Source organism: Manihot esculenta, chromosome 2 (assembly GCF_001659605.2).
Source record: "Manihot esculenta cultivar AM560-2 chromosome 2, M.esculenta_v8, whole genome shotgun sequence".
Classification (NCBI taxonomy): Eukaryota; Viridiplantae; Streptophyta; class Magnoliopsida; order Malpighiales; family Euphorbiaceae; genus Manihot; species Manihot esculenta.
The window spans coordinates 24,597,082-24,612,089 of record NC_035162.2 but is presented as its reverse complement, the minus strand read 5'-3'; the positions used below and the strand labels follow the sequence as shown (position 1 = coordinate 24,612,089).

The following is a 15,008-nucleotide window of genomic DNA, read 5'->3' as shown; positions in this document are numbered from 1 at the left end:
CAGGTTCGGCCGCCGAAGGAACTTTCGGCCGCCGAACCCGCTTGTGGAGGCAGCTTTCGGCTGCCAAAGCCTGCCCCCGAAAGAGGACTTTCGTCTCTGGAGGGCAGTTTCGGCCGCCGAAAGTGCCGCCGAACATGCATGAGTTTCGTCTCTGTCTGGGAGTTTCGGCCGCCGAACCTGCCTGACTTTCGGCTCTTGAGGGACTTTCGGCCGCCGAACCTACCGCCGAAAGTGCCCTGTCCAGCCCTCCTTTGCATGTTTTTCTATGATTGTTTCATGATGTTTTAGGAGGTTTTTGGGGAGTAGTTTAGAGTTATGTTCATGTATGTTTGGTCCCTCATTTGAGTCCACCTGTGTAGGTTTGGACCCGAGGAACCAAGGACCCCAGCAGTGAGTCAGCTGCTCCAATGTCTGGTCAGAGCTATCCAGAGGTGAGTGGAATAACTCATTACATTTTAAAGCAAATAATGGACATTTTAGCATGATTCACGCATCATTAATGCCATGAGATATACTAGGTTGTTTGCATTAGAAGTCACGAATATGTTGCATTGCATATTTTGTTGTTGATGCGGATGAACGTTGGATGATCCATAGCCCTCGACCTATGATGTGACGATATGATATGTACAGTATGGAATGTAAGACCAGTGGGACCCATTCTACATTCGCTGGCACTATGTAAGAGAAAGACCAGGACCCATTCTACGTTCTGGCACATTGGAATGTTATGTTATGCTATGTAAGAGAAAAACTAGGACCCATTCTACGTTCTGGCACTATTGGATATGTAGAGGGCTACTGGTGACAAGTTCATCCTTGATATGATATGTTTGTAATGTGATGCATTCCATGAAAGCATGAAATGTTAATATAATATTTTTTATTATTCTGCTCACTGGGCTCTAGTAGCTCACCCCTCTCCCTAATCCCCCAGGTTTGCAGGTACGGGCTAGACAGAGAAGTCAAGATGGATGAAGTCATGTGTATGTAATAGATAGAATGTGGACATGATAAATTGTAAAAGTTATGTATAGTTATGTCATGTAAATGTTGATTCTGAGATTGAGGTTTAGAAGTTGTGCTTGACCGAGTTTATATAGTAATCCCTTTTGTAAACATGATCCATGTCTTATGATGCTTATGTTCTACCAAGCTTGTGTATGATGAGATACCCCATTGGAGCAATTGGTTAGAGCTCCAGTGTGAGGTTTATGTTTATGTTTATGTTTATGCTTATGTGCATGCACAGGATGAGCTTGGTAAAAGAAAAGAAAAGGTCAAATTTTTATGTATGTTGTTGATCATGTATGGGATTAAACAGGTTCACAGGATGCATGTTAGGCTTGCTACGGGTCCCGGCGGCCTTAAGTCGATCTGGACCCTAGCGCCGGTAGTGGTCCGGTTCCCGGGTCGTTACACTTCTGTCAAATAGAATTGAAGTGGTTGAAAAGAAATTAGACGTAATTTTAGAGAAGTTATTTTCTGATGGTATTGGAGGTTTAGGATTAAAAGGATCATTTGTAGTAGATCCTTCTACAGGGCCATCTTCACAACCCCAGTAACCCTCTGTTAATGAACCCTTCTCTTAACCATCTCCACTTCAAACAATTCAACCATCACCAGTAGCCTCATCGAAAGAAAAGTCATCTAAAAACCAACCCATCTCACCCAAAGGACCTATTAGTAAAGACAAATCTGGTGATCAAGCACCTACAACCTCTGAACCAAAACCTTTTGATGCTCCTGCCACTTTTTTTCCAACAAAGAGATTTTCAAAATCAACTGCTCGAAAATCAGTTTATCCAATTCTTCCAAAGTCTTAAACTAGCAACTCTTCATCTAAATCTGATAGGGAGCCAGTTCAAGTTTCTAAGGAGCAATCTAAAAATGAGAATTCATCTGACAGCTCCTCTTCTGATTCTGAAGGAGATTCCCCAAAAGTTCATCTTAGAAGAAGTGGACGGCATGATTTAAGAACAAAGACTGCCAAACCAGGTGAACTAGAAAGCAAGGAACAACCAATGAATCTCTAAATTTCTTCTCTTTTTTTATGATATTTTTGAAACAATCTTTTTTTTTTGGATGATTCTTCTGAACTTTTTTTTTATCTCCTATTTTCTTTGTGCTGATGACAAAAAGGGGGAGAAATTATGGTCATATCTATTAATGTTTTGTTAATAATTTTATATCTATTGATGCTTACTTTGCTTTATTAATATGCGTGCATAGAAATTATTGTATATATCGTGCATATATTGAGGGGGAGCCCTAAGCACCGATGATTGCCTTGTTAATTTTGGTTCATCATAGTACATATGTTATATTTTTCTGTTCTTTTTTGCTGAAAATCATTAAGTTTTGTCATCATCAAAAAAGGGAGATTGTTGACCCCATAAGTTTTGGAAGAACTTGATTTTGATGATACCAAAACTTAATAAATTATGCTCATCTAACCATCTTTAGTATTGAAAGTGGAATGTCTAGAAAACATTGGAGACACAAGGAAAGTCTACATATTAGAAAGAATGAAGACTCATATGGCAACACAAGATGAATCAACGAAAGAAAAAGTATAGAAAAGTATCTCTAGGATTTATTATAAAAGAGTGAGTGTGTAGATGTGCCAATGATAAATCTATCCATCCCATTTCATTTCTTGAAAAAGCAAAGAAATGTCTTAAGTTTTTTTAACTGTCCTAAAAGGCTAAAACTAGACATCTAATTTTAGAAACAATTTAAATTTAGATATCTAATTTCTGCCTGTGTTCATTTTTAATTAACTACTTTCAAACTGCGAAAGTAACTTATTTCAATCTGCACGGTTTTTAAATGGTTTAACGGTGGCTAATTTTTTAAACTTATTACCGTTAAGCTATCTCTGCAGCTATGAAAGAAAAGATTTTCGGACATCTATTTAAGAGATTAAAAACTCTTCTTAAATGAGTAATGAAAAGCACAGAATTCTTAAGAGCATTTTGATACCCTTGCATTAAAAGCTTTTCATTCTCATATCTTCATTGGCAAATCTACTCTCTCTCTCATCTTAATAGCTTTCTGCTATATCTGATAAAGAGTTGCTGAGAGTATCTTTTTTTAAATCAAAACTTATATAAGGTTGATCAAGTATATGATCACTTAATAGAGATTCTAAGCACTTGTTACAGTTTAAGTGAGAGTTTGAGTATGAATCAAACATGTAAAGGTCTATAAGCATCTAAAAAGCTTGTTGGTTGTATAAAATATTATTCTCTTCCATGCTAAAAGAGATTTAGTGAAGTGAAAATTAAAAGAAGGTCCTTGGAAAAGTAAATGTTGGCTAAGTTTGCTTAACCATTATAAAATGTCATTATTTGATTTTCTTCTCCTTTATCTCCTTAGTTTTAAGCATCCTTTATTAATTTAAAATATTTGTTTGAGTTAGAATTTATCCCCTATCTCCTTAGTTTTAAGCGTACTTTATTAATTTAAAATATTTATTTATGAGTTAGAATTTTTACTGATAAGAATTTGATAAAATTAACTCGCTATTTTAATCTCTGCTTTTTTGTCAAATGCTTCTGTTGTAAACTGGTGTAATTATTGTTAAACATATATCAAAATCTTTCAAGAAAACTTTTAAAAAGCTCATTTGAATTCACCTCTTACACTCATCACCTATTACACTCAGAGTTAGTACTCACAATTTTTTAATAAAATTTTGAGTAAAGACTAAAAATTGACAAAGTGACTCGTTTACCCTATCTTGGTCACTTATTTTGAAACAACAAATCTAATCAATTCAAATTTGAAATTTTTAAAATTTTTATTTTATTTTATTTTATTTTTTAATCAATTAAAATTTTAATTTATCTATTTAATTAAAAAAATAAAAATATTTATGTAGAATCTCAATATTAAAAAATAACATATATATAGTTAATAAATTTTAATATAAAATATATAGCCTTTTAAGATAATTTTTTATTAATTTCAAATTGAATTTTTAAATTACAAGTCATTAGTTAAGATTGGTTAAGAGTAGCCGGTCACCAAAGAAGAAACTACTAAACATTCACATCTCCCCATTAATTTATTACTAATAATTAATCTATTCCGCTTAAATTTCAAGTCTATGATTTATTTATTTAAAGCTAATTATGTATTACATAATAAACTTTAGAAAGGATACAACTTTGTAAAATTTGAAGACCTAGTCAAGCTGTTTTGTCCAATCAAAATGTTCCCAATCTCTTGCGAAATTAGCAAGGGACTGTTTTTGCATCTCTACTGGCTCGTGCCTCCTACAACGATACATGTCTTCCTCGGGCAAACGTAGCATGCCTCTTATTACATTGAGCCCAAGGCTATTTTTAAATTGCGTCTCATCATCAATCACGTGGACAAAACCCTTGTCTAGGCCAAACTCAACATGGAAATAAGGGAAGTCCTTGGGAATTGAACCACGCAAGCCCTTCACACTAGTATCGATCAGCTTCTTTGCATTATGTTGGCTCCACTCATCTTCGGCTTCATCAATTGCCTGAAATAATTTTCTTCAGAAATCTTTCATGAAAACAAGAAATTAACAATATAAGAATGCATGCATTTGCTCCATGTAAGTCATATTCCTAGGCCAAAGAACAATGATAAAACTAGCCCTTAACCCAAACTAGCCCTGAAGCAAGGATTTGAATCTCTAACAGCCTACATTATTACTTTAATGCAAGGGGACATACACGCAAATGCATCAATGCCTGTGATTATTCTGCCCTACCAACAAGAACCGATACAATGCATTTATAGTATATTCTTAAAGCTGCAACTATGCGATGAAAAATTTTGATAGAAAGTAAATTCTAACATAGGTTTGCAGAAAACATAGTGAACTCTTTGAAATTAAATTAATAATTTCACAAATTCGTATCTATGTTTGATGTCATCTCATTGTTTGAGAGAGAGAAGGAATTTTTCAATTACTCGTGCACAACACTCAGAATGGATTTTCCCTCTTTCATGTTAAATCCTAGTAAGCTTCAGGAGACATTAGTTCAAAATTTAAACAAGTAGCATGAAAATTAATGCATAAAGAAAGAACGAAAAAAAAAAAAGGTGGTTGTAAAACTTTAACACTTCTTTCAATTCTATGGGGAACTTAAAACTCCTTAAATTCAGCATTTGAACTTCAAGGTTTCAAATCGGAAGTCTTTAACTATGTGAGAGACATTCACATAACTATTTTAATACTAGGGAAACCAATGACTCAAAATTAAACAACCTATTAGGTGGCGTTTTTATTTTAATCAAATATCCACATTGCTTTTATTACAAAGGTGACTACAAACTTTACCATTACACAGACAATCAAATGATATTTATTTATTTCAAGGGGGCATTTGTTTTTGTGTCCCTTTTCCTTTTTCAATACATGGTGACTGACAATCAGGCATTTATAAATATGAATTTGACTGGGCAATTCGTTTATGATAACTTGGTACAAATGTTGACGTTTTGATACTAAATTGATGACTTTAAATTTCTCGATAGGGTAAAAAAAGTGTTAAAAGTTAAAGAATAAAGAATTGTGATTAGGCCAAAATAAACAAAATAAAACTAACCTTCTTAAAATACAGAGGGGCCTGTTTAGCAACTTCTCGAGGCAGAGGAACGCACTCAATTAAACAATGACGGCGTTGTTGTGCCAACCCCATTACTGTTTCAAGAAAAACTACATCCTTCTCTTGCTGAGAAAACATCATTATAAGGCATTTCTTGAAATTGCGAATTTCTTCCCACACATTATTGTCAACAGTCCTTGTGGATGGTTCATGCTGGAAAGGCCAAACAGTCAATATTATTAGAATAGAACATGCATTTTCTGAGTTCATAATAACAGAAAATTCAACTATGTCCCATCCTTTACCAAAGAAATAAGAATGAATTTATTTCCCCTACTAAAGCATGCTAAGAAGTCCATATTTTATATGTTCATTGAAGAAGCATACAAATTTACCTGCATGGGTAAGATGCAGCAATGACCAGGAACAACAGGCTGCCATTGTGGCAACATCAAATATGTGAAGTTTGCAATTGACACAACAAGATGTTTTGGCCTGTTTGGATTCTCAAAACAAAAAGGGCAACGCTCTTGCTGAGTCAGGATTCGCTTTGCAACAACATTTCTCTCCTTGAAATTAGGATCACTAACTACACCCTTTTTCCTAGCCTTTCGGCTTGGGCCATCTTCAAAGTCATATTCATCATCTGCCCGACCAGAAAAACTATATTGCTTATTCTGCATTATCTTTTGCGCTAGATGCCTATCGGCATCATCTTCCTTTCTTCGGGCAGAAACATCTTGAACAGCATACCTATAAAGAAGAAAGAGAGATATAAAAGGATTACAGGAGAGAAAGCAATTAAATTTGTGAAGGAAAAAAATACTAATAATAAAGCAAATGAAAAATGGAAAATGCATGGAGAATATTGAATCAGGTTTGGAAATGCATGCTTAAAACCTTTTTCATACTTGCTAGAATAAACCAGATATCAGGAGTTGCATTCCAAAAAATAATAGTTGAAGAATGGAGCCACACATTTTTCTTGATCAAAACTCCACATCAACAACAATAATCTTAGAATTGTCAATGGTGCTGCCAGTTTTACTACTATATCCTCAACTTTGATCACATTATAGAACAAATATACTAAAAAAAACATATTAGTATATAATGCTCCCTCCGTCCCATAATTTTTTACCATCTTTCCTTTTTGGTTGTCCCAAAATTATTATCCATTTTCCTTTTTTGCACTATAATAACATATAAATTGACTATTATAACCCTATTTAATTTTATCTTATTTCCATGAAACCTATCAAAACATCTATTAGTATTTAATCAATTTAATATTTTTAAGATGGATATAATTGAAAAATTGATAAAAAAAAATTATCTTTTATTAATATGTGTGAAAAAGCAAAGTAGACAAAATTATGGCGTGAAGAAAGTATAAGAAATATACAATATGCAAACTTACCTGTTGGTGTTTCTGATCTTTTGAGGTCCACTAGAATTTTCACCAGAACCTTGCTTTACTTTTATGTTCTCAGCCTCTTGCTAAACAAAGAAAGCAAGTCACTAAATCAGATACTCAATATGAGCAAATTAGCAAATGCAAAAAATGTTTAAAATAACACCAAAACTTTTTACAATACATTTAGAAAAGCAACTTATGAATCCCAGAATGTCAGGCCACTAACACCACTAATCTATTTACATAAAACTAAGTGCAATGACATTACAATTTACGAGGGTCAGGTGTTTAGCTTAACCTAGGTATGGATGATGCTCAAGTAAGAAACTGAAAAGAGAAATAAATCCATGTATTCATATGCATTTAAGAAGAAAAAACAATCCGCCTACCAACCTTAATCCCAATCCAACTAAGTAGAACATATCATTTACCTAAGAGTGAATTTGTGTTTTATTTTTCAACAATAACACATCAAGACCAATAATATAATAAGATCTAGCATTTAGTTGTAAACAACTGTATCTCGAAGTCCATACATTTATAACAAGCACCTCTTTCATTTGCATTTTAAATTTAACAAAAACAACAATGTGATGTATTGAGAAACAAACAACAAATAATTACAGAAAACCCTCACCAATGTTATAGCAAGACAGTGATGAAGACTCGAAGATAACAATAAGTAGAACAGCAAAGTTAAACCTTGTGATGCATATGCTAGAATTAGAAGAACCCAAAGATGATTACCAAGGATTCTATAGGGAATTTTCTTTATCAACAGAAAGAAGATCCACAACTTAATAAAGTATCCAACCCTTTATTACTGAAGAAACTTTAATGTAATTCTGATACTTCTACAGTCTACTATGGCATCAGCTAAGATATCAAGTAATTCCAATGGCTATAAAAACTTGATAAGAACTTTTGAGCAGAAATATGTAAAACAAAGATCATTGACTTACCATGAGTTTATCAGCTACTTCATGTTTTCCTTTCATACGAAGCTGCAAAGCCTTGGCTGCCAGTTGGTTTGCACTCAATGTTTCATTAACTGCAGTTGTATCTTGACTAGGTCTCTTCAATTCAGACACCGCGTCCACACATTCATATTGGTTTTTGTGGGAACCAATAGAACCAGTAATATCACTATTCTGCTGACTAAGAACTTTGCTCATAAAGCTTCCATCATCAGGAAACTTATTTAAGCTAGAAATTGCAGCATTTATGAGGCCTGAATCCTTTGTGGAAATCTTTTGACTTTTTCGCTTTCCCCAAGATAAGGAATCGCGTACTTTGGGAGCTCTCATCTCAGGATGTCGAACAGATACATCCTTCAAGTAGTCTCGACCAGCATTCTGATGTAGCAAACAATGACAAACAATTTTCAACTCCACTTTTAACAATTACCGTATCAACAGGGAAGGAAAGAAAATTGACAATTACCTCTTCTACATCTCTCTCACTTTGATCATCAGCACTAGTCTGGTGTTGCTCTGCTGACCCCTGCTTTCTACTTTTTATGGCATGTAGATGAGCACGAGCTGGAGCAGCTGTATGAGAAACAGCTGAGACGGCCAATCGACCAAGGGAACCCCATCTTTCTTCCACAACCTAGGAATTTTAAAATTTTAGAAGCAAGTCAATAGTAAAGGCTCTAGTACCATTAAGATCTATAAATTTGAAAACCAAACCTCTTCAAGCTTTCTTCCTTCTCGAGCTGCTTGCTCTTTTGCACGCTTTAAGGCTTTTAGTCTCCAACTTGCACCTCCATCCCCAACAAGCGATGAAGAAGGAAGTTGGTGACCACCACCTACTTTCTCTTCTGAATCATCTGGATAACCACTTCCATTATCCTTGAGATATGGATTCAATTCTCTAGGATTCACTCTATTCATCTAGTACAAGAAAACAAAATAAATAATAATAAAAAGTATTCCTGCAGACTACCAAAGAAGGTGACAAGCACTTTATCACAACATGCACCGATGCAGCATGAAGCTTACAAAGATAACATACACTCACATGAATGAAAATTGAGAAAACAAACTTTGCAGAGATTTTTATTGATTGAAACTAAAACTGAAAATACATATAATCTAGAGAATTTATAGAGTTCTAATAGTCCTAAAAAATAGTAACAACAGCCTGCTATGAAGCTAAAACAAACCTAAACTCTTTAGGAATCCTAAGTAAAGTTCAAAATAACTATTCCTTCAAATAGCACAGTTTTATTAAGGCAAGAGGTGACAAGGTACTCTATGGCCTTAAGTGTGAGGCAAAAAGAGGGCCTTTTTGGAGTGAAGCGCTCTAAATTTTATATATATATCAATTATGTACACATCTATGTAGATATCAATATAGATATTATATTACTCCCTTCTCAATTAGTTCATAAAATTATAAGGATCATATAAGATATATAACCATCAAATGGTACATAGCAATCAAATGCTATGCAAATCTTAAAATATACTAACTAAAACAGTACATAAGACCCACAGAATTCATTACTCACAGGACATAAACAAGCAATTGATAAATTACTTATATTTAACTCAAGATGGAAAACAGGGAAACAATCTCCACTTAACTCAAGATGGAAAACAGGGACATAAATAAGCAATTGATTCACATTCTCCTCCTAACTCGAGATGGAAAACAGGGATATAAACAAGTAATTGATAAACAATCTCCACTTAACATGGAAAAGAGATTACCTCCTCAATATGTGGTTTCTCTGGCTGGTTATCCACATTCACTGCAGGCCTTCTATCGGAATTGTCTGCAGGTCTAAGCATCCAATCCAAACCCATTTCTTTTCTTGTAATTTCTACATTCTCTGAAAAATGAGATCCATTATCATCATCATCATCAAATCAACATCACTAGTTCATCATTTATCCAAAATGCAAAAGTAAAAAATAAAATCTACAAAAAATTCATACCATGAAAATCATCAACAACTTCCTTTTCCCCTCTTTCCTCATTCCTCTTGCTTCCATCTTTTCCCTCATCCTCAGAGACAGATGAGGAATATCCCATGACTGAGCAATTCTTCTCACCTCTTCTTGATCTCTTCTTTGACATATTGCTGTCGTCATTCTTAGAACTACAATGCTTTCCTCTCTTATTCTTTCTTTTATTCCTTTGTTTCTTTTCAAACTGGTCAGAACTGTCATCAGTACTATGACTATCACTTGAATCTGGCGATGAATTTTCATCAGAAGAATACCATTTTTTCTTTTTCCTGCCTCCTTTTTTTATTCTCCTAACATCATCATCTGAACTACTGCTATAAGATGAACTTTTTTTTTTCCTCCTATGTTTTTCACTCATACTACCCGAGTTTATACTCTTTCTTGTAGAAGAGTCCTCATTCTCATCTTCTGCCTAAAATGATTGTGGGAAACATGAGAAGAGAGAATGCTTCTAATCTAAAATAAGAATAAAATGAGAAGAAGAAAGCTTACTTGGTCACGTGGTATGAACTTGATCCCAGAAAACATAATTATTTTCAAAGTGTAAAAAATGTCCTGCACAATCAAAGCTAAACATATAATAAACAATCAGGAATAGGATTTCAACACAGGTATAGAACCAAATCATCCAGAAACAAACACAATTTATATTCACACAAGTACATTAAAAATATATATATATATATATATTCGGGTTACAAAGCTAGCAAAATATCAAATTAAGTATAATCTTGAAGTTAGACCAAACAAAAATGTGGAAGAACAAGCTCATATTCAAAATCCTATCTAGGCCTGTGCAATCACTGAGTTAAAAAAAAACTGAATGTGAAAAAACTTTAAAATTACTAAGAACCAAACCAAACAGAATGTTTGGTTATATTATACAGAGACAATCTACAAAACAAATATTTCCATATCAAAGTTGCAAATTAACAAGAACCAAAAATCAAGAATATTCAATTAAATTAACCAACAAAAAAACAGGAGATTCAAAAATTTAACCAATAATATTCAATGGCCAAAAATATTTCAACAGATATCAAACAAATCACAACATGAGTTAAAGACCCAGCTATTGTAACAAACTGGTGTGGAGCTAATCACAAAGAAAACTTCTAATTAGAAAGAAAAGCTTACCTGACCTATAAAGGCCTGAAACTGGACAGACGGTGGAGTATCACGGCCTGGTCCTCAGGCAACTGCCGTCTATGGCCAGCCGTAAGTGTGGCGTCAGATGAGCAACTTCCATCTATTGCATGGTTCTCGGTAAAATGGATTTGCCGGTACTGCTTCTCCTAACAACTCGAATCGGACGATGCAACTGCTGGTGCGAAACGATTTGAAATGCTGGTGATGGTGGATTTGGGCGATGCTTGTTAACTGAATGGGTCAGGCGATGGACGGGAAGAAGCTTTAGCAGCGTAGATTTCTGCACAGGGTTGCCGTGGGTATGCGAATGGGAAGACTGGGTTAGGAAAAACCAGAAAGGGATAAAAGCTCTAATGATTTAAAATTAAAGATACTAGGGTTTAATTGTGCCGATTTAATTTTTTAAGAAAGTATTTTTTTTTTTCAATTATAATGAAAATTTAAATTGAAATTTAATTTAATTAAAATAGAGCTAGAAGAGAAAATTTGAAGATAAACCATTAAAAATTTAATGATTATATATGCTAATATAGGTAGTTTTTAGGTATATTAATCTAAATAATTTAAACATTTTTGTTAATTTATATTTGTATTCTAAACTTTTAATTTTAGAAAATAAATGAAACTTTTAAAATTCATCACAACTTTAATTATGAACTCATATCAATTTTATCAATTTTGATCAAAATTTAACACTACAAAAAAACAAAAAAATACCGACGCAAAAAATCATCGGTAAAAATTAAAAGCAATGAAAAATAGAAGAAATTTTGAGCAAATTAAATAGAATATATTATTGTTAAAAATGAGAAAGGACATATGCAAAGGAGCTTACCCAAGATCAATAGAAGATGAATGAACACTGTGACCAAAAAAAATAAAATGAATAATTTTTTATAAGTATATTATTGCAACAAATTATAAATACGATTAAGTATGAAAGGATGAAAACACTTTTTACCACTGTAGATGAAATTCCACAAGAAATCTGCATGCAAAAGAAATGCATAATATTAGCAAAATGAAAGAAATTGAATTAAGGTTCAATTTCATGTAAAATTCTAATTAATAATTTTAAAAAAAATGAAAAATAGATAGTGGTCCGAAAATTCTTGCCAGTGAGAGTATTCTAAAAACTCTGAATAATAAAAAATAAAATCACAAAAACTCATATATAATAGAATAATGCGATAGAATAAAATAATAAATATATGAACCAATTAAATATTATAGATCAATACTAAAATATATTAAATTCGAGTCTCAATAACCCAAATCAATTAACTATTTAAATATCTTATAACTCCGAATAAAATGATAGAATTCTAATCACAATAGGATATTATCCATATCAAAATATTATCTTTATCTGATAGAATTTCATATCGTGTATTATTTAGAATTTCGAATCCTATTTTATTTAGGATTTCATATCATATTCAAACTCTATTTTACACACTATATAAGGAGCTCGCGACCTCCATAATTAGATATATTATTCTCTCCATTAGTAAATTCCATAATTTACGCAACACATATATTGACTTAAATATCGGAGAGGTTGCTACCCGATATTCTCTCCTATTTTGAAGGTTCATACTGAAGAAATATGATGCGAACAATATCATTGGCGCCATCTATAGGAATTAATATAAAAAGCTATGTATCTTCAGTATACTTTTTTTTATTATTAATATTTATATTAGAAATCTTGACTCTTGTGAAAAGGGTTATGTTACGTCGCACAAAGCTTATGTGACAAATTTGCAATGAAATTAATCATGCATTTGGTACTCTCGTCGCAAACTTCCTGTGACTGAATTTGTGTCTGTTGCTACTATAGCGATTGACTTTGTGATGGTATTGCTAAATGACTTGTATAAATATTTTGTTACTTTTAAGTATCACTCAAGCTCTCATTAAGTATGAAGGTCTATGAGTATTAGTCCTTTATTACGTTTATTTTACAATATCTACTATTATGTTAATGGTTTAGAAAGAACCCTTTATTGTATACAAAAAAAAAAAAAAAAAGAGAAAGAAATTCTACAAATTATCTTATTGCAAAGTGGTGATATTTATATATATCAACTAAGTAATACTATGTGCTTGACAACCAGCGATAAGTAATAATTATTTTTCACTTTTGTATTTATTTTTCTATTTAGACTCTACATTAACTTTAGAATCACATATCGTAATGGGTCATCTCATGCAAATTCAATTTTTATATTTTTACATCTTATACAAAAATTGATATTGCAGATGAGCCTCTAAAGTGATAGTATGCTCCACATATTAAAAAACTCTTTCTTCAAATTCAAGTGACCTATTGCTTCTCTAAGTGATGTAAGAGCGCCATTTCAGGCCATCAATTGCTCACTTACACAATAGAAGAGTGCTCCTAGGCGATGTAAGAGCGTCCTTTCAGGCAATCAATCGCCTACTTAGGTGATGTAAGAGCGCCTTTAGGCAATGTAAGAGTGCCCTTTCAGGCAATTAGTTGCCCACTTAAATGATGTAAGAGCGCCCTTTTAGGCAATCATTTGTCCACTTAGGCAACGTAAGAATGCCCTTTTAGGCAATCAATTGCTCACTTAGGTGACATAAAAATGTCCTTTCAGGCAACCAATTCCCCTCTTAAGCGATCTGCATGTCCCTATCAACAACTGATGCACATGCAGCTTCTCATGATGGCAGCGTAGTACCAAATCTCATCAATATCAAGCCATCAAAGCATATAGGAACATAAGTCAGGTACCATTTATTTAATCATACAAGTTCATCTACTAAAACACTTATATTTTAGTTAAATATTAGTATCTTTAGACTTCTCATCTGGATTAAAATGTATCAAAAAACACATCTGTAATATCTTGCTAGACTCCGGTATCGGAATTCCTACCGTCCGGGGGAATCTCGGATGTCGAAAACCTCTAGAAGGGTGAACCCATGTTTTCATAAAATGTTTTAATGTATTTTATGGTTTTAATCAAGTAAGAAATGAGTTTTTGCATGAAAAATAATCTTGGAGGAAGACCCAGGTTCGGCCGCCGAACGTGCATGCACTTCGGGTGTGCCTTAGGCCCCCGAAAGCATAAGTGAGGGAAGTCCAGGTTCGGCCGCCGAACATGGCATGCATGCGGAGGCACGTTAGGCCCCCGAAAGTGGCCTGGCCAGCCACCTATAAAGGGGTCCCCATGTCCGAACGAGCGAGCTTTTCTCCCCGTTTTCGGCCAAGGTGAGCTCTCCGCTGCCCCTCTTCGATTTTTAGCTTCTTCCTTCAGATCTTTCATGATTTTCATGAGATTTTACTTTATTTTGAAGATTTTTGAGCATTTGAGCAAGTTTTGAGGCTTGGAAGACTCAGGAGCTCTTTTCCTTGGTTCTCCAAGTTTAAGTCGTCTCTCTCTCGATCTTCAAGAGGTAAGAGCCGATCTTGAACTCATTTTATGTTTTAAGTAAGTTTTAAGTTGATTCATGGGGTAGAAAGGCATGTTTAGGTTAGATGAGCATGGTTAGGTTTTATGTGAACTTGTGGACAATGTGAGTTGATGTGTTGTTGCTATGTGTTGTAGTTGGGGTTTAGGATAGTTTGAAGCCCCTAGGAGCTGATGTATGTTTCTATGCATGTTTTGGTTGAGTTGTATGCTTGATTGAAAGGTTGGGAGGCGTTTGTGCATGTTGGAGCCGAGTTTCTGCCATTTGGGAGAAACCAGGTTCGGCAGCCGAAGGAACTTTCGGCCGCCGAACATGCCTGTGAAGGCTAGCCTTTTGGCTGCCGAAGCCTGCCCCCGAAAATGGACTTTCGTCTCTGGAGGGGACTTTCGGCCGCCGAAGGTGCCGCCGAACATGCATGAGTTTCGC

General features: G+C 34.1%; 1 protein-coding gene across 6 annotated transcripts; it reads right to left on the bottom strand.

The window, feature by feature from the left end:
* Positions 1-4,091: 4,091 nt before the first annotated feature.
* Positions 4,092-11,506, bottom strand: LOC110609256 (CWF19-like protein 2). Of its 6 annotated transcripts, none has more exons than XM_021748707.2 (11): positions 11,130-11,506; positions 10,485-10,561; positions 9,960-10,404; positions 9,732-9,853; positions 8,706-8,909; positions 8,458-8,625; positions 7,977-8,369; positions 7,018-7,097; positions 5,993-6,350; positions 5,598-5,810; positions 4,092-4,522 (listed from the first exon to the last, which is right to left on the bottom strand). In XM_021748707.2, exons 2-11 carry the CDS (start codon positions 10,518-10,520, stop codon positions 4,193-4,195), a joined length of 2,349 nt encoding a protein of 782 aa, XP_021604399.1. In that variant the 5' UTR covers positions 10,521-10,561; positions 11,130-11,506; the 3' UTR covers positions 4,092-4,192. The 6 variants fall into 6 exon arrangements, with proteins under 6 accessions (XP_021604399.1, XP_021604398.1, XP_043810436.1 ...); XM_021748706.2 differs by having other exon boundaries at positions 10,485-10,547; XM_043954501.1 differs by having other exon boundaries at positions 9,960-10,400; positions 10,485-10,547.
* Positions 11,507-15,008: the final 3,502 nt, after the last annotated feature.